Consider the following 23,697-nt stretch of genomic DNA (forward strand, 5'->3'; position numbering starts at 1 on the left):
CAGAGGTCGATTTGGGGGGGATCGCAGTTCCCCAGGTGAGGTGCGAGGGGCGGGGCACACGACGAAGCCCCGCCCCCTGCTTCCGGCCGCCTCGCTTCCAGCCCTCATTCAGCCAGGAGGAGGCAGGAGAAGAGGGAGGGTAAGTTGCTTCCTCCCCGCCTCTCCCCACCCCTGCCTGCCTGGGGCCAGGGAGGGCCTTGGCGGGGCTTCCTCGCACTCCCACCGGCCTTGCAGGTCCACCGCCGGGCCCCTGATGTCAGGGGGTGTGGCATATGCTAATGAGTTATGCTAATGAGTTCCCCTAGCTCTTTTTCTACGAAACGAACCCTGGTTAGGTCTATTTTATCAGCCTTTGTATTTTTATATTTGTATATGAGGTATGAATGGGCCCTTATTTGTTATGTTAATTTGTGTTTAATAAATACATGTATATTTTTGTATGTTTCATAATTAGAGTTTTAGAGTTGGCCCTCTTCTATTCTTGACTAACCTTTTTAGGTTCTGAATTCTAGGTTTTAGGTTCAGTTTTTTTTTCCCTTTCCCATTTTTTGTCCTTACAAGCGATTTTACTTACCTGGCGGAAGTCTTCTGATGAACTGTGAGTTCTGAGCAGTTAAAACAAGATAAACATCAAATTGTTCAAGCGTTCACATCCCCTCATGTAAAGCGAGGGGGGGGGAGGAATCCACCCCAACATAAAGATACTATCCAGTGCCTCTCCAGTCATGGTTTCCTGATCAACTTCCAGAAGAGTCAACTGACACCTGCCAAGTCATCATCCATTTGGGGGTAGTGATCGATTCAATCCAGAAAAAAATGTGTCTTCCACTAGACAGAACAGAGAAGGTTGTTCAGACTGTGAAACAGGTTCACACTGCAGAATCAATGGAGGTGATGATCCTGGAGTGCCTGCTGGTGTATGCTAGGTTACATTATTGCAGCTATTGAGACAGTTTGTTGGGCTTGGGCACACTCTTGGGTACTTCAGTGGACACTGTTGACATATCAGGGGCTCACCAGAGTTAGCATCAATCATCATCTCAGGAAGGACTTCCTTTGGTGGACAAGCAAGAAAGACTTGCTTATAGGCAAACCCTTTCAAGTGACCACATACCAACAGATCACAGCAGATGCCAGCCTGATGGGTTGGGGAGCCCATTGCTCACTGGACCACGTACAGAGACTTGGTCCCATCAAGAAGCTCCTCTCAGTATCAGTCTTTTGGAACTATGTGCAATTTTTCTGGCACTTCTTCACTTCCAAGACAATCTGTCTCAATTGAACATATGTATACAGATAGACAACACCATGGCCATGTTGCAGCAAAACCAGGAAGCTGCAACAAGAATCAATCATTCTCATGTCCTGGGCAGAGCATCTAGCCTATCTCAGAGCAGAAAACATCAGCGGCATAGCAAATATTTATTTATTTATTTATTTATTTATTTATTTATTATCAGATTTCTACCCCACCTTCCCAGCTGGAGCTGGCTCAGGGCGGCTTACAGAAAGAATAAAACACACAATAGACAGTTTAAATAATCCTAAAACCATATAAAACATTCTAACATTAAATGGTGAAGGGTTTGATGTATCATATAACTTATTATAGAAGTCAATAAAGCATTGTCCCATTTCAGATGTATGTGTCTTCCAAATGTTTATGCTGTCCTTAATAGAAAAAATTCTTCTTGAACACTTTTTCCTGTTCACTCTCCTGGCTATAAAATCTTAACATTAATAAAATCGACACCTAAAATAAATTATCAGACAATTTGGAATATAGAGTGCCATGACAGAATAAAAGACACAGATTGGCCAGAAATGTGGAAATCTCCTAGTATGACATCTAAAATATTTGCTATTAGATTTAATTAATTCAAGGTAATAAATAGATGGTATTTGCCACCGACAAGAATACAGCGTATTAATGCTAAATCCAGCCCGAAATGCTGGAAGAATTGTGGCCAAATTGGAGGCCTTCTACATTGCTGGTGGCTTTGCCCTAGCATTAAAGCTTTCTAATTACAAATCTTAGAACAAATATGCATAATTACAGGAATTAAGTTACCTGTGCATCTTGAGGTGGCTCTTCTCTCCCATGAGTTAAACACTAGAGAAATCACAAATAAAAGATAATTAATCTCTTTATCTTTTAGCAGCCGCAAGAATTGTAATAGCAAAAAAATGGAGGGACAAATCAAGTCCAATTCTACTAATGTGGCAACGTAAGCTCTGGGACTGCTTTATAGTAAAGCAAAATTACATACCGTCCCACAGAACAAAACTTACATAATTACCAAAGCACATTCCAAGGCTTTTGGTTTCCAGTAGTGGAATATTTAACAGAAAGGGAGATAATCCTAATAAAGATAGTGGCCAACCTTCAATATACCATCCTAGTGGTCAGCACATAGATCTAACCTTATGCAGCTGGCACAGGCTGTTCTGATGCTCAAGCAGATTGGCTCAGCCGCACCAGGCTGAACCGGAGGAGTGGTCCCTCAGCCAGGAAACATTCCAGTCCTTGGTTCTACATTTTGGCCTTCCTGACCAATGCCAAGACACCCATATTCTTCCCGAGATACTACTGTCAACAAGCAGAGCAAGTGGATGCTCTGATGTCCCCATGGCCATTGGGCGTTCTATATGCCTTTCCCCCAATACTTTTATTTCCAAAGGTTCTGAACAAAATGAAACGGGAGAAGGCAGAGTTGATTTGTCTGGCCCCATATTGGTCCAGGAAGCCTTAGTTTTCCAGCTGCTGAAATCGTCAGTTCAACCTCCTTGGGAACTTCCAGTGTTGCCCAGCATACTAACTCAGGGTTGCATCTGTCATCCAGATAAGATGGTTTCGTCTGACAGGATGGAGATTGAGCAGCAAGCACTGATCACACAGGGTTTCTCTGATCAGATACCATGGAGAAGTTCAACTTACAGAATTTATAACAGTTCTTGGAAGGCCTTTGTCAAATGTTTCAAGAGGAGACATCTGCAACCAGAAATCCTGGATCTTCCTCAGGTATTGTCCTGCCTACAGGATGGAGTTTCTCAGGGTCTAAGAGCAAGTGCTCTTCATTGCTAAGTAACTGCCCTGAGCACTGTATTTTCATGAGTTAGCAGTACACCACTCTCCAGAGACCCAGGAGTGAAGAGATTTCTAAAGGGAGTCACTTTGTCTCAACCCCCTACAGTGCACAGGTTTCCTTCTTGGAGACTTCAAGTCATTCTTCTGGCTCTGACCAATCCTCCATTTGGGCCTCTGAGGGAAGTTTCCCTGAAGTTCCTTACCCTGAAGGTACTTTTTGTGGTAGCAGTTAAATCAGCAAGGCAGATCCCAGAGATTGGTGCTGTTTCCATCACAAAGGGTTTATGTATCACAAGGACATGGTGGTCTTGCACACAGATCCCACCTTCATTCCCAAGGTCAACACACCTTTTCACAGTTCACGGGAGGTATGTTTGCCATCCTTCTGCCCAAAACTATCTCATCCTAGGAAGAAGAATTGGTACTCACTTGACATTCACAGAGCACTTCACATTTATATCAAAAGGACCAAGCCATTTAAGAAATTGTAGTCCATTTTTGTGACCTTTCATCCAACAGTCAAAGGGAAAAACGTTTTCTAAAGCTACACTAATCAGGTGGTTAAAGGACTTCATCTCCATGGCATATGAATCTCAGGGCCTCTAAGTCCCAGAGGGAATCCTGGCTCATATAACAAGGAGTGCTTCCACATCAGCAGTGTTTGACACATATGCATCTGTTGCAGATGTATACAAGGCTGCTCCCTAGGCTTCAGTGTCAGTGTTTATCAGGCACTACAAGATGGACCTATCACTGCAGCTGAGGCAGCATTTGTGTGGAGAGTCCTACAGCAGGTGGCTTAGTCCTACTTTTATCTCTATGCTTGGCAGTCACTCTTCCCTCCCGGAATCAGATGAGCTTTGTAACATCCCAAGCATATCAGAGTGTCCGCCTCCCTTTCAAGAGAGAATGGAGTATTGGACCTACCATGAAGGTTCCTTCATCTCGAGGACGAGGAGGACACTCTGAACTTACCCTAGTTGGAGGGTCTCTGTTCAATCTACTATACTTCCTGAAGGATGATTGACTGCCAGTCTCCATGTTCATTGTTCTCTGTGCTAACAGTTTATCTTTACCTGTATGGTTTGTTTCATAGGGTTCTGTAAGCCTTGTTCTCCATGTTTGTTTGTTTGGCACACATTGTGGACTCTTATCATCTATGGAAGTCTCCAGACTTAGGAATGGGCTTCTCTTCCCCTGGAGACGGAAAGTGCAATCAATTTTCTGCCTCCAGGGATTATGGGAAGAGGAACTCAAGTGTATCAGAATGTCCTCCTCACCCTCCTGAAGAAGGAACCTTCATGTTAAGTTAATGTTCATTCTCTGTCCCCCAAAGGGAAAACCAAAAACCAGACAAAAGTATTAAAACAACAATTAAAAGTAAAAGCTCACCACCAGCAAACACCCAGGCTGACCCCTGACTCTGTTTTACAGTAGCTGTTGCATCTCTTTGAAAACAACTTGGTGTTCTTATATTTTTGAAAGATCTTATCTCCAACTTGTAGCCTTTAAAAACATTGCAGTGATCAAACTGAGAGCAGAAGATGGTAAGACTGACCATATCCCCTTTCAGAGAGCCCTGATTTATTTTCTATAAACTTGCAACTCACTTAGATTTAATTTATGTCCATTTGTAGTCAGATTCATACTGGAGACACCAATTTGTGGAATTTTTGAGGGTGCTCTACGCATACTATTAAGCCTTCAGATTATTCTATACAACTGTTACTTGCTAATATCATTTGCTAGAATTTCATATTGACTGTTGGTTTGAACAAGGACATACAGTGAACACCCAGAGCTTAAAGATGGGGTACTGTGAAATCAATATTGCACACCTATGCTCTGCATTGTTTACTCAGTTGCTGTATTACACAGATCCTATATTGGGTTAGTGGTACAGGGTGATGCTTCGGCAAGGGGAAGAGGAACCAAGCTCTGGTGCACTCCACAGTCTGGTCCTTCATGGCTCTACTCTTCAGCTTTTAAAAGCTTGCATTGGTGTCTGAGATTTTCTTTTTTACATTAGAAGAAATTCTGGAAGCAGTGAGGATCAGAAAAGGAGAAATACTGGAGGACAAGAGCGCAACAGCTGATGAAACGGAAAAGGCCAGTATTGAGAATAAAGACAACACAGATACAGATACCAGCAAAGAGGAACTTTCAAAGCAGCAACTAGATGTAAATAAAGATCTACCACCAGAAGAAAGTTCTGAGAAAGGAAAAAAGGAAGGTAAGGACAAAGAATTCAGTCAGTTTATTTGTTGCAGTGCTATTCGTTTCATGTGGTAAAGTGTTTTGCACTTTAATCTGTTAACATTTTGTAATCTAGGCAGACATTTTCTCATTGCAAAATATCCATCGTTCGCCAGTGATGTTAAGCTTGGTGTAGGCAGCTTTAATTAACTTAACTGATAAATTAGCCCTCCTGGTAAGCAGTTTTAAGCATATCTATACAGCTCTCTTATTTGTTTTATTGTAGAGCCAACAGACATGGATAAAAGCAGCTCCTTGGCATCACCTATTGAAGACAGCATCAGAAATACTTCTGTGGAAGAGACGATTGCCTCTGAAGGGAAGGACACAATGGGGTGTGAGACAGAAATGGGTGATAACGAGGCAGAGAGGAAATTGGCAGCAGAGTTCTCCAAAGATGTCTCAGGTACAGAGGGCACTGTAGCAGTGAAATGTAGAGGTTATTAACCAGTATTGTAGATGTGCCTGGTGTTTTGTTGCCTTTAGAATACTTGGAATCAGCTTATGTTTAGTGTGCATTTGAACAGCATCTGTCTGTGCTCTTAAAATGTGACTTTATATTTCGTTTGTTATAAACTTTAATATTTGTGAGCATTTTCAACAAAGCTTTACTGAAGGTCTGTTCAGACTTATGAGACTGTTCATACATTATTTTAATCTATCAAGTACTGTAAAGCTGTTAGGAAAAGTGACTAGTTATTTCATGTAAACTCTTTTACCATCCTCAGTTTCTAGACTCTAGTCCTAGTACAGTATTTTTATCTGGGCTGATGGAAGGAGGATGGTCTATTCCTTTGAGGCAGCTTGATCTATTCTTGTCAGACCGCCTCAGAAAACATAACTTTCCACTATTCCTGTCTCTTCCGTTTGATCTGCTCTTCCAAAGCTGCTTCACCTTAGTCTTTGCTGGTTCTTAAGTAAAGTAAGGGTAACATTAGATAACAGTATTGGGCATCATGTACCCAACTAAACCTTACGGGACCAAATGTTCTTTTAACTATACAGATACCTACAAAGTAGTACAAGTTCAATGAGTCTAGCTTTTCTGACCTCTGAGCAGCTTTCCTCATCTTCTCTGAGAATATGACTTCCATTTACGAGCACCAATTCAGTATGGTTTTCCTAGTTGCGCTGGGCTTCCAGCGTGGTGCCTCCTCTCTTCCTGTGGAGCAACAGAAACACAGTAAGATAAGGATTTTGCAACTAGACAACAGAGGCCAGTCCTAGAATCTTTGCACATGCTTTCGTGAGAAAATATTAATTTGTGATCTCAAATCTGCCGCTGCTTAGCAGGTAGGGCTGTACATGAATTTACCTACATAGGGCTTTCAGGATAAATGAGAGCAATCCTAAGTAGGTCTGCTCAGAATCCTACTTAGGAATATTCAGTGGGGCTTACTCCCAGGAAAGCGTTTTTAGGACTGCACTGTTAGGGATGTTGCATCTACCTTCCCATTTTCTTTAAAATACGCTCGGGATAGTATTCTCTTTTCTTTCCCAGGAACATTAGATGGTGATAAAGCTCCCTGTAGGAAGGCAGATGTGCAGATAAGTCAACAAAGTTGCTGGCCCTCATGCACAGCTATTGTAGACTTCTGCATGCACATGACAGCTGGAAGAAGAAAGGAGGCTGCTAGGTCCTAGTGTCTGATCATCTGTGGTCAGAGCAGCAGGATCTGGTGACCATCTCTCATTTCCATCATCTAAGTTGCCATAAAACAATAGGTCTTCTCCCATGTGGCATGGCAGCCCTTGGAAATTGCCTGATATATCTATTGACCATTGTGCAGTCAATTAGAGATTATTCTTTCTTGCCATAAGCAAATGGATGAAACTATTCACAAGACTGCTATAAGGAAAAAATTACCACTTCCTTGTTTTGGGGGATGGGAGTGAATACATTCCATTCTCGTGGACTTCCACTCCACCCATCCCTGATCTCCATTCTGTTAGCTACTAATTGTTTTTTTCCATACATATAGAATTGCAAGGGAAAATACACTTCATATGACTGAAGTTATTCAAGGTAACTTCTTGATACAGTCACAGAAGTCACTCTTCATCTTTGCTTCAGAGTCATAAAGAGCACACTTGAAATAACTTAAAGTAGATGAATTCCTAAATGTGTGTCTGGAGTGGGGATTCTATTCCATATTGAGATTAAAAGATGTGACAGACAAGAGGGTGTGTGAGGAAGGGGTTCAGAGTCAGGGGTGTGATCCTGATTAAAGAAGATTTGTGGTTGGATCCGAGGCCACTCTCCCCCACACCACTTGACAGGTTCACGGATTCCCTTTTCCAGCTGGTTCCATACAGCTTTTCACACCATTCTTAGGGAGGGCTGACAAGCATTGTGAGACTTGGGAGGGGGAGGCAGGAAAGAGCTGTTCTTTGTCTCGCTGGATCAGAAGGGATTTATACATCAGCATGTAAAATTAAACATATACTATATCTTTGATACATTAAGAAAACATTGGGATTTATCTTGTGTTGGCATTTCAGCAGCTTCAGGCCAGAATTTTATTTCTATTTGCAATTTGAAGTGTTCTTGACTTAAAATAGTTACCTTTTGTAGATGAAACAACTAAGACTATTTCTAGCCTGGATATTGGTTCATCTACTGAAGCCCTCTTGCCAGATTCAGAAAACACCGTTAGCTATGAGCTCAACTCTATGCACAGTGAATCTATGAAGACATCTGATGAAATGGAAAACACTGAAGGAGGATCCCAGAGTGCAGAGGAGCTAGGTAAGAAATTACCAGCATATTCTGGTCTCAGTTTTAATTACATAATTTCTGTGTTTGAAGAAAAATGCACAGAATTTTGCTTTCTGTGTAGCACATGTTCAAATAGGATTTTTTTTAAAAAATTGGCAGGTGATAAATCTAATGGTGAAAGAAGTGACTCTCCAAGCATGGGAAGAGGCACCCCGGGCTCAACACGAATGGTCACTCGGCTACGGAATCCGGATAGCAAGCTCAGCCAGCTGAAAAGTCAACAGGTTGCTGCTGCTGCTCATGAAGCAAATAAGCTATTTAAAGAAGGCAAAGAGGTTGGAATTTCATTTTGAATTTTTTTTTTTACAAAATAAACCAAGGTTGTATTATTTAGTTCAGAAGTGCTCTTGCTACTAGGACAGCTAGATGAAGAGTGCCACCTAGTAACTTTCATTAGGATACCAAGACCGTTCACAGTGCAACAGGATTTCCTGTATTAAACATGCTATTTCATTTTTTTTGCTCCAGAATAGAAAATTATTTGTGCTGTTGTCATGGGTCAAGAATCCCTGTAAGCCTGCCTTGAGGGCTAACTCATGGAAATGGGAAAGGGGGAATTGGCACAAACACTGTTCCCCTCCCCCACTGGTGAACGTGCCTTTTACCAGTGTTAAAGAAGCACTGGATCTAACCTACTGTTGTTAAACATCAGTATTATCGTTCTAAAGGTAAGGGGGGGTTAGGCTTTTAAAACAAGAGTGTAATTTTTATTTTTTTCCCTTTAATAAGGTCCTTGTGGTTAATTCCCAAGGGGAAATCTCTCGACTTAACACCAAAAAAGAAATAGTGATGAAAGGAAACATCAACAATTATTTCAAACTTGGTCAAGAAGGGAAATACCGAGTGTACCATAATCAATATGCTACAAATTCATTTGCTTTGAACAAACATCAGCATCGGGAAGACCATGACAAGAGACGGCACCTCTCTCATAAATTCTGTCTGAGTCCAGCTGGGGAATTCAAATGGAATGGATCTGTTCATGGGTCAAAAGTTCTTACAATATCCACTCTGAGGCTAACAATCATTCAGCTAGAGAACAACATCCCGTCCTCATTCCTTCACCCCAACTGGGCTTCCCACAGGTGAACTCATTTGTGTTTTTCATTATATTTCTGAAGTATTACATACTTGTTATTGAAACTGTTACATTTGTGCTACTAAGGCCATTTTCATAACTGCTGGTCCAGTGTTTTGCAGTCAGTTAAGATATCATTATGTACAGAAAGAAACTTAAAAGATTTCTTATTTTTGCCACAATAGGTCTAATTGGATAAAGGCTGTTCAGATGTGTAGCAAACCTAGAGAATTTGCATTAGCTTTGGCTATATTAGAGTGTGCAATTAAACCAGTTGTCATGCTGCCGATTTGGAGGGAGTCCTTGGGGCATACCAGGTAAGGTGGAAATCATAATGTACAAGTGACATTCAAATGATTATATGGTCGGTTGGAAAGACTAATATGTGGTATTGTATCTTCTGCAATGTAAGGCTACGGAGAATGACATCTATTGAAAGAGAAGAAAAGGAGAAGGTTAAAAAAAAGGAAAGAAAGCAGGAGGAGGGAGAAAGCATACAACAAGCAACATGGGTGAAGTATACATTTCCCATCAAACACCAGGTATTGCTTCAGCACAGCAGTCTTGTTTGTTGGAAGTCTAAACTTTTTGGGTGAATTTTTGCTGTCTTTGCTTTAAAAAAAAAAAAATGCAGCCCAAGAATAGGTAACATGATCACAGCTTGATTCTTATTGGACTCTGACTGCTGCCATAGCTGAATGCTATAATAGAATGTTGTCTTGCTCAGTTAATAAAACATAGATTTCTTAAAACACTAAAACCGGACAAGCCCAGTCCACAAGGAAGTGATACATTAGCTAGAACAAAGGGAGAAACAAAAGGTACCTGTGTTTCGGAAGGCATGTTGACTTCTCTTCCCAAGATGCATGCCCTCCTCCCCCAATCACTATATAGGGCATCGGTTATTTGATCATACTGAGCTTTGTGTTTAGCCAGGGAATAGAGTTGCAACTAATGTTTCTCTGTGTCTTTCCTTATGGGGAAAGGCCACCTATAAAGTCATACTGTGCAGATAATTTACTCTTTTGGCTGGTTTCTTGGTAGGGAAAGGTGTCAGGGAGAGGCTTCTTCATGCAGATTGCCTTGAATTTGTGTGCCCCACCCTTCTGCCTGGTTGGATGCAGATAGCACAGTTAAGTTGGCTATACCCCTTCTTGCATTGTGTCAGCAGAGACTGCTTCAGTAAATAACAGTTGTCTATCTGTGTGTACCTATTTCCATTTTGCACTGCTGCATGATTCTTGTGCAGTACAAAACTGGTTATGCTTTCGTGCTTAAATGAGGTTTCTTGTGCAGACATGGAGAAATACTCTGAACTGGTCAACAAGTTCACATTTTGCTCCAGTGAGGCTTCATGTTAGAAAATGCTATCTAATCCTATACAACATGCAAGCAGACTCTGGATCTGGAGTGATACTTGTAAACACAGTGTATTAGTTTAAGCATCAACATAGTGCGATCTATTTCCAGCAATGGTTTCTGATTCTGGCTTGCTGGTAAATCACAAAAGATACTTTGTCAATTTAGATGTTACTCCAAGCCATAGTTAGATTTAACCACGGTTTTGTCTGGTTTGATAGTGTGGGATGTCTGTAAACTGTGCTCTGCTTAGAGGCTGCCAATTTCAACCTTATTCTTCTTCTTTTGCATTGATCCTCCCTATTTTTTTAATCTCTAGTATGTAGCTTCTGTCGTCTCTGTGTAGCTTTATTCTTTCTTCCTCCCTTGGTTATCTACTCAAGCGAGAGTGTGGATGGAGTGGCGAGAAAACTCTTGAGACTTGTTAGCACTCTTGAGGCTTTAGGGTGTTTATTTTAAAGTTTTAAGATACCTGAAGGCTTATTTATTTATTTATTGGAGGGATTATGCTATTTTTCTTTTTTAATATATAAATTTTACAAACAGGTAGTTACAGGGTTGGAGGGGGAGTTGGTTTGCCTGTATAAAGGAAGCCTAGATTTTTAGTAAATTTACTAAGAGAGTGGGTAGGCAGTTTGAAGTATCAGTGTGGCAATTAAGTTGGGCTTTCCCAGCAGCTGGTTGTTTTAAAATTTGGTGTACCCCCTTTTAGCGATAGTCTTGTAGCTTATTCTTAAGCCTTTCAAATTTTATAATATATATATTTAAAAATTATAATATAATTTTCTTATTTTATAGCACTTTCCACCAAGTTATTACTTTACATTTATAATTTTAACTATTTAAATATTTTATTTTTAAAATTTATTGATTTTACTGATTTTATTGATTACATTATATATGATCACAGGTATTTAGAAATGAGCAGGAAAAGGGGTTGTCCTTTCGATTCTATTAATTCTCCTGCTCCAAAACATAGTAAGTTAGATACTTTTTTTACTTTTGGAGTCAAAACCTGTAATAGATTTCATACTTTATAGGACGAACAGGAAACGATGTTATTGTGGGACAATGTGGACCCTGTATGCAGGAGAACCCTACTTCAGATAGCCAGTTTGGTGTAGTGGTTAAGAGCGTGGACTCTAATCTGGGAGGACAGGGTCCTCCACATGCAGCTGCTGGTGTGACCTTGGGTCAGTCATAAGTTTTTTCAGAGCTGTTCTCTTAAGGGCAGTTCTCGAGAGAGCTCTCTCAGCCTCACCTACCTCACAGGGTGTCTGTTGTGGTAAGCGGAAGGGAAAGGGATTATAAACTGCTCTGAGACTCCTTCAGGTAGTGAAGGGCGGGGTATAAATCCAATCTCTTCTCTCTCTTCAGATTCTATTTCTAGTGTTGACCTGTTTTTGTCAAAGAAATTCTATTCTTCAGAAACAAAGGGGAGCAGAAATGATCAGTTACATATTTTAGACATTCTGGCCTCACAGATATTATTTGTAGCTGAAAATCTTCAGAAAAGTTATCATAAGGTTAATTCCCTGGGTGACCAGATAGCCTCCTTTCTTATGCTTGTTAAAAAACAATTGGATAAAGGCCATGGTACTTCTCTAAACAACAACAACAAAGACTCTTTGCAAGGAACTTCTATTAAAATCCACCCTTTTCTTTTTCCACTGTGGTTCCTGATATATGTAAAAATTCACTGCCTTATTCTTCCTTTTAGGAGGAGAGTGATTTCTTGGAATAATAAATGACATATAAAAGAACATTTAGGATACCTGTTAAACTACCACACAAAGAAAATGAATTTAAAACATTTTGAAAAAATGCCAGGCTCCCTTAGGGAAATTCACTTGACTCTTTCTTTCTGTACTTCTAGCATTCCCTCTCAAATTCTGGCTAATCAAAACTGGTTTACTTCCCATGGGATCATCCCATGGAATTGTTACTGTAATCCAGTTGTAGCTCCGCTTGTCCCTTTGGGGAAAATTTCTAACCAGAAGATAGCAAAGAAAATTTAATTCACCCCAAAAGAGTGGTATTTACTAATGAAAGACGCTTGATTGAATTCTCACCAACCAGGAAAGATAATGCTAATCATTATGACTCTAGCAGATGAAGTTAAAACCTTTCCTCCTTTGCCATCCCTCTTGAAGGATGCCCAGCTGGATCTAGTGGATGCAAATATTCTCCAATCATTTGCTCCCTACCTTATGAGGAACAAGACACTATAATCATTCCATTTCAGAAACTACAGCACACACTATCAGAAATCAGGCTGGAATGTAACCAGCCATTCAATCAAAGAAAGTCAGCTCTAGCTTCAGCTGCCATATATAAGTCTTCTTACAGAATCGAGAACCAGCTTCCACCTAATGCTACTGGTGAAATCACCCTCCTAGCCCATTAGGAGAGAAAATTCCTGTCCCTCTTGAATAATAAAAGCATAATTAATGTGGGGAATACCACCATTTTTGCAATATCAGATTCCAGTGCAGCAAGGGACTGACGGAGTGGGACTCACAGGCTACATATTTTAAGAAGGAATGTAGATGAGTGGTTTTCAAGAGCTCATTGTAAGGACACGAAAGCATTTGTAGCCTCTTTTGATATTTTACTCGTTCAGGAGACTTGGTTAATGGATGAAGTTCCCCAGGTACACTGCTTATTTCCAGAGAGCTTCCCTAGGTCGGGGGGGGGGTCCTCACTTGTTTAATATCATCTAATCTGAATACTGATCTCTGTTATCTTTTGGTGGCAGATGATTTGATCATTTCTTGTTTAACCACAGTTTAGCATGGCATGATGTTTTAATTAAGCAAATGGGTGAAAACTGGTTTCCATAGTTTCCAGTTCAAACGAGTCTGCAGAGAACAAATTTTCCTATGCATAGGAAACCTGAATGGAATTTAACAATCGTGGAACTGTTGTTTAACTCTGGAATCTGCTGGGGGAGACTGAATTTAAAAAAGAATCAGATTTTTTAAATAATTATGTAATTAATAATTTACCTACTGAAGAACAGTTATGTTTGAAATGTGCTTGGAATTCTGGTAAACAGTTCGTTGCTTAACAAGCCCTGCTCCCTTTCTCTTCTTTTTGATTATTACTGGCTTTGGTCCTAGGCTAAATGTAAAATAGTTCCTTGTAATATTTGTTTAAAACTCTGTGTCTGCCACAGTATCAGGGTTGGGCAGCGCTGACCCTCCCTCCAGGGTCCCTCTTGTAGGCCTCAACAGGCTTTAGATAAGAGAAGGGAGGGGTTAACACTACCTTAGGTGTTCTTCCTCTCTTTCTGTTGCCCTCCCCAGTAGCCAGTTAGCTAACAGGCCTGAGTCCCTGGCCTTTATGAGGGAAACTCTCCAAGATATGCCCGCCCCTTTCTCCTCCTGCCTCCTTCAGGGTTGCCCCACCATCCTGGGTTGATTGGCAGGAGTGATTACCAATTGGGTGCGACTGTGCCAGGCCAGCCTCAAACCTTGCACTCAACTTCCTTTAAATGGCTGGTCTGCCTCCCCCCAGCCCTCTGGTGCTGGTACATTAAGGCTCAGAGCCACCCCACCCCCATCCTCTCTTGCCTGATGCAGGTCTGTTAGGCAGGTCCTGCTTCAATGGGTTTACCAACTGGAGGGCAGACTGCCCTGCTATGTCGACTGGCAGAGGTGGGACTGGATTCTACTGTGGGCAGGCTCCTCCATGTGGCCGTCTCCCCTTTACCTCTGGTTAGGTATGGGGGTGCTGAGGCTGCCTCCAGACAAACTCATTATATTTGTGGATGGTACTGTAATACATGTAAGCAATTCAAGTAAATTTATTTTAAAAATCAGTTTCCGTAATGTTAACAGGTTTGGAAACAAAAAGGAGAAGAGTATAGAGTAACCGGATATGGTGGATGGATTTGGATTAGTAAAACCCATGTTCATAGATTTGTGCCCAGACTACCTGGAAATACTAATGTTAGTTACAGGAAATCACTACCAAGTAAGTATAAGAAATTTTTATTTCACATGCAATTATTGCCTTGTTCAGTTGACTGCATCAAAAATATGCCCACAGCACCGTTGGTTTTCAAATGCTTCCATAATTTATTAGTCACTTTATTGATTTATTTAGTTCATGGTATTTCTAGCCCGCCCTCCCCCGCAAGCAGGCTCAGGGCGGGTTATTTCTATGCAAATACTTCAGAAGATTTAGAATTCCTGGTATGTCGTCAAATTTATGTGTATGTATTTCATCAATCTGTGTATAATGCACTGTCATAAATAATCTTAATATAGTATTTAGTCTGAATTCACAAAGTGGTTTAATTTTTTGTAATTGATGGGTTTGAATCCAGAAGACCACATGAGTTATGGATCTCTGCCACCACTTCTATCTTGCTATAGCCCCTTGGCCCTCAAAAGCTGCTCCTGGGGGTCAGAGAACATCAGAATTAGCATGGGACATAGGGTGGGGGACTGCTATGAAAAGGGGAATTAAATGCACCCCACTTGTTCATGTAGACAGGGTTGGATCTAACCCATTGTCTTCATTATTTGAATTACACCTTGCAGCAAAAGGGGAAGCTTGACTATTTGGTAATCCATAAAATTCCCTTGTTTCAACTAGGGAAAGGATTTTGAATCTGTATTCTGCATATGATGAAGTTAGTGTAGAAATGACTACCTGGTTTTACTTAGGCTACAGCAATGATGATTGAGAATAGCTTTTTAGTATGTCTCCTAATGGAAATCACTTGTTCTTATTTTGGGGGAAATGGACAGCGTTGTTACTATTTAATAAAATAGCATTTCAGAAATAGGAAGAAAAACAGATGCTCATTCTTTTGCTGCTTCACATTCTTTTGCTGCTTCACTCATTCTGAGTTCTGGATACTTTAAAATGCTAGTGTTTTACTTTTTAATTAGTGGTTACATGTCTGAGTTATTTGGATTACTTTCAGGAGCAGTTTTATGTTACTCACTTTTAAAAATATGCAATTTCTTACCAGCAAAGAGGGATGATACCATCTCAGAAAAACAACGTGAACTGGATAAAAGGAAAAATCCAACAAAAGTAAAAATAGAATCTGGCTCCTTGAAGGACAAAATAAGAATTTTTCGTGAACCACACAAGAAGGACCAAAAGGAAACTGAAAACTCTGAGACCACAAAGAAGGGTCAAACAAAGGAAGAAAGTGAAATAAAAGAAGAGAAGGCTGAAGCTGACAACAATTTTGAAAAATCAGATCATGCAAAAAAAGGTAATTAACCATTTGATGGGTGGTTGAATACTTAGCCTTACATATGTTACTAGGGAGAATCAAACAAGGTAGGAAAATTTAAGTATATCTGAATGCCACTAAATCTGTGACTGTTGCCTTGGTGTGCAATCCTTTGCAAAGTTACTTCATTCTTAGTCCATTGAAGTCAGTGGCATTAGAGTGGAGTAATTCTGCATAGGTTTACTCAGGCACATATCCCATTGATTCTAATGAGACTTTATTCCCCTTTATATAATGTCTCAGAGATTTGATATTTATGCTGATACTGTGATCAGTATGGTGGAGCATCCAATTTCTGTGCAGTTAGTAAATGCTCATATACAAAAATACATGCTCACCCATGATTTAGATATACATACCATTACCAAATGACTTACTGATTAAAAATAATTTCTTTGCAGTGGAGAAAGACGTTGATGAAAATGATAAAGACATCAAGGAGGAACCTATGGAAGTAGATGAAGCAAAAATTGATACCTCTACAAACGATGAAGAAACCCCTATCAGTGCAGATTTAATCAATGTCAGTGAGGGTTTTCACTTAAGAACTTATTACAAAAGGAAAGTAAAAACATCAAAATTAGATGGACTACTTGAAAGGAGAGTGAAACAGTTTACACTGGAGGAAAAACAGCGACTAGAAAGAATAAAGCTTAAAGCTAGCAACAGCTCTTCAGGTTGTAAACCTCTGAGTCCACAGAAGAATGTTGATGACCAACAAATAACTAAGGCAGCAGATGGAAAACAGATGGATTTAACTTCCCCAAATGGAACCCATATTTCAGGTACAAATGCAACTGAGGATCCCGTTCAGGACCTCTTGTCATCTACCAATCTCTGTGTTACCAAAACCAGTGAACCAGTGCAATCTATGCCATGTTTAAATAGACTATTAGAGGACGAAACAAGTGTCGCTTCAGTTCAGCGCCCTGATACTCAAAGCTTAGTAGTGAAGAGTACAGATGAAAATAAGTCTGAACTGATAGATACAGATAAAATTCAAGCACAGAGTAAGGGAATAGAGATTGATAACTCCATTGTGAATGAAGCTAAACCAATAGAAAGCAAAGAAGCTGATGAATATGGCATCTTAAAAGACACAGCAAAAAGCTCAGAGCAAATAAGTGCAGCAGAAACTCAGTATGAAAATGTTCAGCCAGTGCTACCTGAAAGCATTTGCAAAGAAGATGTTGTATCTTCAACTGAGGAAGGACATGAAGCTTTAAAATCTGAAAAACAGGACTGTGATTCTATAGCAACTTGCAGTTTAGAAGATCATTCTGAGGTGCAAACAAATGATGTAAAGGAGGGTACTCAGGAAAATAGTGAAGATACATCTGAAAACAAAACTTTGTTGAATCAGAAACAAACTCTTGGGAAACTAAAGCCACTACACACTGAACTCATTTCAGAAAAGGCATATGAGGCCCAGATTCCTGACATGATTGGTGCAAATATTATTGATGAGGTAGTGAAATCTAAAATAGCTGAAACAAATGGAGAAAAACAAGACCGGGAAAAGTTTGTCCCACCAAGTTCCATAAATAAATGCTTTGATCAGTTAAAAAGTATTGCTGACAAAAATAATAAAAATGGAGAATTAGATACTGGAACAGAAAAAGAAAAATCGACAGCATTTCAAATTAATGGAAAAGATGCTGATTTTAAAGTATTGTCTAATGATCAGTGCTTAAAAAGAGAGTCAGTTGCACAGAGAGAGAGTAATATTGATTCGATAGTCAATAATATTAATAAAAGCAATCCTTTAATGAAACCATTTTCTTCTAATTTACCTGTAAAACCATTTATGAATGGTGATATTGCTATGGAAGATACAGATGAAAAAAACAACTTGGACACTGAGTTATGTGCACAAAATGCTATGGATTTGGATGGTGATTCTGTAGAAAATGTTTTGCCTCAAGATAATGCTTCCCAGTTTACTCAAAACGTTGGAAAGAAGCAACATTCTCCAGAAAGATTTAGTCCTGTTGATAACACACCCATGCCAGCCTTACAGTCCTGTAATGAGAACAGTATATATAATGAAACAGAAAGCACGGAAATGGAACCTCCATGTGTAAAGAAAGCTGCCCTGTCGCCTATAATTTCTGGTGAGGAATCTAGCTTGAGTAACGACTTTGCTGATCAAAATGGACTGCAGACTTACAGCAAAGTTGAAAATATCAATGGAGAAAATGCAGTAAAAGCTGTTGTTACAGAAGTGACCACCACATCTACTGTTTCTACTGAATCCAAAACTATTTATAAAGTATCACAATTGACAGCCACCAAGGATGATAAAGAAAGCATGGTGTCATCCTCTGAAAACTGTTCCATATCCACTATAACTACTACAACCACAACCACTGTAACAAAGCTTACCAGTCCTCCTGCAGACAGTGATGCTGATATGATTTCGGTAAAGGAGCGTAGTAAAACTGTGGTTACGACAACAGTAATGGATTCTTTGACTATTCCAGGAGGAACCTTGGTGACTTCTATGACAGTCAGCAAGGAATATTCCACAAGAGACAAAGTGAAGCTGATGAAATTTTCAAGACCTAAAAAGGCTCGTTCTGGAACAGCCTTGCCATCTTATAGGAAGTTTGTTACCAAAAGCAGTAAGAAGAGCATATTTGTTTTGCCCAATGACGACCTAAAGAAGCTGGCAAGAAAAGGAGGGATCAGAGAGGTTCCCTGTTTCAACTACACTGCAAAACCTGCTTTGGATATTTGGCCGTATCCATCCCCAAGACCAACTTTTGGTATCACTTGGAGGTACAGTGTTAATGACTCCTTTAAAAGTTACTTTTCAGGGGGAGGGCTTTCAGTATGTAAACCAGAGTGGTATAAATATTCTAGCATGAAAATTTAGTATTTCAGTTGTCATCCCTTTTTAAATCTGAGGCCTGCATTATTTTGTTTCACAAAGGATTGAACTCCATTTACAGCATTCTTTTTTCAGTTTTGTTCATGTAGGAAAGCTCCTAGGTCCTGTTATGCGATTAGTATATACACTAATTAGAGCATTGGAGTAAAAGGGGAGGGGGGAAAGGCACACTGCCACTGTGGCCTCTGCACAGCCAGCAGTTTCCTGCATCTTCCATGTGTAGTGTTAGTGAAGGTGCTAGGCTTCAAATGAGAAGCTAAAGGCCTCCATAGAGAACTAGCCTAAAAATTTGACCTCATTTGATTAGAGAGAGTTAAAACTTTGTGTAGGTAAATCATTTGAGTTCTTGCAAAACAGATAACAATTTTCTGTTGTCTTCTACCTAGAAAACAGACTTGCCACAAGATGTTATTAAATAGGTTTATATTTGGCAGTATTTGTTTTGTCAGTGTTCAAGAGTTTCCCAAAATTGATTGTCATGAGTCTTGTTCTAAAAATAAGCAGTGCTTTTCTCTAGAGCTTGTTAACATTAGAAACTTCAAATCAGGGGTCGTTTCGTAAAAAAAGAGCTAGGGGAACTCATTAGCATAGCATGTGCCACACCCCCTGACACCACCGGAAGTGTGTCATAAGGCCACACCCACCACTCAGTTAGTCTTAGTCTTAAAGGTTAGTCTTAAAGGTGCTATTTGTTAGTCTTAAAGGTGCTATTTGAACTCTTGGACTATTTTGCAGCAACAGACTAACACAGCTACCTCGGGGAAGCTCCTGGATGGGGCTGGGAGTCCTTGCGGAGGCCACGTGGAGTGGCCTCGGCCAGGCAGAGGGGGAGGACGCCAGCTTACCCTCCTGCTGCTTCCTCCTCCTGCAACAGAATGAGGCTGGAAGAAGGGGGTGGCTGGAAGAAGGGGCGGGGCCCCGCCCCTACACCTCACCCGGGGGAACTGCAATCCCCCCCGAATCGACCTCTGCTTCAAATCATCCAAGGGACTCCAGGTTGCTATAACAGGGTTAAAATTTCTTAGAAATTCTTGCCTTTCATATGCACCATTGCTTCAGTTGGGTAGGAACATACCCCTTTGTAAGATAGGAGTATCACAGCAATCCACTAAACACATGTTACTATGTACCTTGTTGTTTTCAAATTTATTGAGTATGAATATAGTCCTCATAAGACGACATTTCATACAGGGGTATATAGTTTACAGTCCTGTAAGAAAATGTAACGTGTGAAATGGTTATCAGTTCAAGAAATGTTCATTTATGCTCATAAACCTGTAGTTAGCAGGGCTGAACGTGCAGTAATAAAGGCTGGCAAGGTACACTGATTTATATAGAAAGATACTCTATTTAGCAGTCAGGAAAGTAAGAGACTTCCAATATTTTGAGCTGTGTATTTTATGACAGCAGAAGTGTGCAAAATTGTACTTACTTTATGAATTTCCTAGATATCGGCTTCAAACCGTAAAATCATTGGCAGGGGTAAGCCTTATGCTGCGGCTACTGTGGGCATGCCTAAGGTGGGATGATATGGCTGCCAAACCCCCACCGGGTGGAGGAATTACACGCACAGGTAGTCTTTTAAAGGAATACTTATTGTTTGTTTACAAGATCACTGGTAGTATGTAATATAATGCCTTCAAAACTTGCAAACTACATGAACTTCAGTCTGTTCAAATGAGAGTCTGTTTTTGTGAACTTTGTTTTTAGAGAATGTTTGTATTTATGGATGCCATCCTATGCTTGGAACAGGTCTGTCATTTTGGACCAGGTTGTTTATTGCCATTACGAGAACAATTCTTTGCATTCAGTGTTTACAAGATCACTGGTAATACGTAATATAATGCCTTCAAGTGAGAGTCTGTTTTTGTGCACTTTGTTTTTGTAGAACTTTGTAGGACATTAGCTGTTTCTTTCAAGGACCCCCTCTAGCTAACCTCACCATGCACAGAAAAGTCCATGATAGCAGAACACTTAAGCAGTCTTGGTTAATTCAGATGTTCAGAGAATTTCACATGTCTATAAGACCAAATTCTGTATCTTAGACAGAAAAATATTCATATAGGAGAACCAGAGTAAGATTGAAAGGCACAATTAATAGGAACCTTGCTGTGAAGCTGAGCCAGTTTGGGTCTCATCAGTGCCTGGACAGCAGATTTACCGGGAACCCTATTTGTACCACTTAAATTCTGCGATGGTGAAATAAAGAGATAATAGATTAATAATAGTATTCAGAAACACCAGTAATCCTCTATTGTGTAAAATTATATGGGCTCCAAGGTACCATTACAAGGTGTTTGTATTTTAGCCCATCAGTCTCATCTCTTTTATGGGATCTTTTGTACTCTCACTCAACAATGTACATCCTCTTGTCAGCTGGTAGTGAACACTTTCAATTGTGTTTCAAATCTGTAAGCCAAAACTCTGTGTTTGGTACAGACACATTTTAGCAGTGTAACTGGCTCCATATCTGTGAATTGCTCAGTTACATTATACAAAAGGTGAATTAATTCAAGGTGCCACAACTGTTGATGACAATGTTAGTAATTTAGCTGGTAGACATAATCATTTATATGTATTGCTGCAATCCATATCTTCAGCACAGGATACTGAATGAGACAGTATCTTATGGCATGCAAAATTCATTAAAATGTCGTTCTTTTTAAAATTATACTACTAATCAATTGAAGTTATCTCTGTAGATTGTTATTCAAATCCATGTTACTTTTTACTAAAATCTGTATAACTCAGGCCAAGATCTTCAGAGTAAGTTGTCCAAACTTTTTTGATGAGATCACTAAAAAAATTAACTTATGAATAAATAATAATTGAAACTGTTGCAGAAACATCAGAAACAGAAATCACAACAACTGAAATAATCAAGCGGAGAGATGTTGGACCTTATGGAATTCGATCAGAATACTGTATACGGAAAATTATTTGTCCCCTTGGAGTTCCAGAAGCCCCTAAAGGTAAATTTGTTTATAGACGTTTCTCAGATTACTTATAGAGGATCGTGAACACACAGGGAGATGTTACTTTGTTACCCTTTATTAATATTTAAGCTGAAAATTTATGTTTTTCTAAAGAAACCCCTACACCGCAAAGGAAAGGTCTTCGATCAAGTGCACTGAGACCTAAAAGGCCAGAAACCCCAAAGCAAACTGGCCCTGTAATTATTGAAACTTGGGTAGCAGAGGAGGAATTGGAACTCTGGGAGATAAAAGCATTTGCTGAAAGGTAAACGAACAAAACTAATTATTTATTTGTTATTTATTCAAGTGAATGTAGCCAGTTACCGATTTCATATTTTGTGTGCATGAAAAACTGTTGTGTGAACCAAAACCTCTAGATAGCACTTTACATCAATAACTTTCATTAACAGAACAGATTAATAGAATCAAGTCCAATATATGAATGTGAGATATTGCTGCTTTAGTTTTGCTCTTTTTTGGACTTCAGCATCTAGTCTCCATGCTTTCTTGCTTAGGCAATCTTCCTGCCTATTTCCTTCCTAGTTCTTCATCAATTGATTTATTTCAGGACAACCAGGCCCAAGATTTTTAGCTTGCTATATCATCTGTCCACCTACTTTTAATATCTGTTCCCTCTCAGCTTTCCAAACCCCAGCTTCCCTGCCTCATTTGGTCCATAACATCATGCCAGCAACAACCCATATAACTGTGATTTCCCCACCTGTATTTTATTATGATCCACTCCAGGCCTCCTTTACACATCTTAGCTTCATTCCTGTCTCTGAATCCAGTACTTATTAGTTTTTCTTGAGACACCATTCATCTGGTCCTTCTTCCCATCTTTCAGTTTTTCAAGTTTGCTTCCTTACACAGTTCTAACCACAGTATTCTTTGAAATTTTAGGCCCAAGCCAACTTGTCTACTGACTTTTCCCCACCAAATCTGTACTGTTTGTATAGATTCTGCTTAGCTGATATATTGTGTCCTGACAAGTTAGAATGTTCATGTAGATTCCATGATACCATAGCAACTGAATCACTGGCGGGATGGCACAAGTGATTCAAACAGGCAGCAGATAGACGTTGAAATGTTTGCCATGTTGCTAAGTTAATTGCGAAAATCTCTACAAGTACCTCTGTATAAAGAATAGTCTTTAAAGTAAAACTTGCTGTCACTGGAACATTTGTTTTGCAACATATCAACAATGCAGGAAATTGGTTCATGTCATATAACAGTAGTATTTTAAATAATTTGTTTTGTAATGACTTTACAATGCTCAGTACTGATTTTCCATTTGTCTCTTCGGCAGAGTGGAGAAAGAAAAGGCACAAGCAGTTGAACAACAGGCTAAGGTTAGTGAGCAGAAGAAGGCTGAGGAATTCAAGGCCCAAATGGAGGCTCAACTAAAACAACAGCGATTGGCTGCCCAGCAGGTGGGGTTAGCCTTTTAGTCCCGCCTGTTGAAGTCTGCATTGTTCACATTTGTTCATTATAAAACCAACATGGAAGTGTCTCCCTCTTTGACAGATTTACTTAACATTTTAATATCACTAAAAACACCCATATTCCTAGTGGGAAAATACATTACTGTACTAAAGTCTGTCATTTGTTGTGCTTTTTATAACAAGTGTTTTGTCAAATAATTCTCTTAGTGTTTTGCTCCATCCAAATTGTTTTGCAGAGATCACCCTTTTTAAAAAAAAATCGGCAAAATGAAAGTAATTTTTGGCAGCCTGCCAAGTGTGGAACTAGAGATGCTTCCATGTTGGAATGGAAATTAAATTCTTAATTTGATATGTGCCTGATATATATCTAGCTACAAACACAACCTCTTAGTTGTGATTCATGCATGCAGGCATGAGACATAATTTCCTTGTTCATCTAATCAAAAACTATATTATTCCTTTTCTAAAGTTCTTTCACATCTCTCTTTTTTTACACATTAAATACTGTTTGTGAATCCAAACATCCAGTAACACGCCTTTCCAGTTAAAATGTCCATTTCCTAG

At 39.7% G+C, this 23,697-nt stretch overlaps 1 protein-coding gene across 1 annotated transcript in view; it reads left to right on the forward strand.

Annotated features, from left to right (window-relative positions):
- BPTF (bromodomain PHD finger transcription factor) overlaps window positions 1–23,697 on the forward strand; it is a 122,461-nt gene that overhangs the window by 59,042 nt on the left and 39,722 nt on the right. Inside the window, exons 6-19 of the mRNA XM_015423639.1 lie at window positions 5,118–5,321; window positions 5,571–5,750; window positions 7,920–8,093; window positions 8,223–8,398; window positions 8,853–9,208; window positions 9,387–9,518; window positions 9,614–9,743; window positions 14,403–14,538; window positions 15,548–15,799; window positions 16,222–18,601; window positions 20,162–20,286; window positions 21,557–21,685; window positions 21,803–21,953; window positions 22,998–23,040. Of these exons, the coding sequence (XP_015279125.1) occupies window positions 5,118–5,321; window positions 5,571–5,750; window positions 7,920–8,093; window positions 8,223–8,398; window positions 8,853–9,208; window positions 9,387–9,518; window positions 9,614–9,743; window positions 14,403–14,538; window positions 15,548–15,799; window positions 16,222–18,601; window positions 20,162–20,286; window positions 21,557–21,685; window positions 21,803–21,953; window positions 22,998–23,040 (4,568 nt within the window). The remainder of the gene's footprint in view (window positions 1–5,117; window positions 5,322–5,570; window positions 5,751–7,919; window positions 8,094–8,222; window positions 8,399–8,852; window positions 9,209–9,386; window positions 9,519–9,613; window positions 9,744–14,402; window positions 14,539–15,547; window positions 15,800–16,221; window positions 18,602–20,161; window positions 20,287–21,556; window positions 21,686–21,802; window positions 21,954–22,997; window positions 23,041–23,697) is intronic.

The sequence above is a fragment of the Gekko japonicus genome, unplaced genomic scaffold (assembly GCF_001447785.1).
Source record: "Gekko japonicus isolate JY-2015 unplaced genomic scaffold, Gekko_japonicus_V1.1 scaffold33, whole genome shotgun sequence".
NCBI classification, from domain to species: domain Eukaryota; kingdom Metazoa; phylum Chordata; class Lepidosauria; order Squamata; family Gekkonidae; genus Gekko; species Gekko japonicus.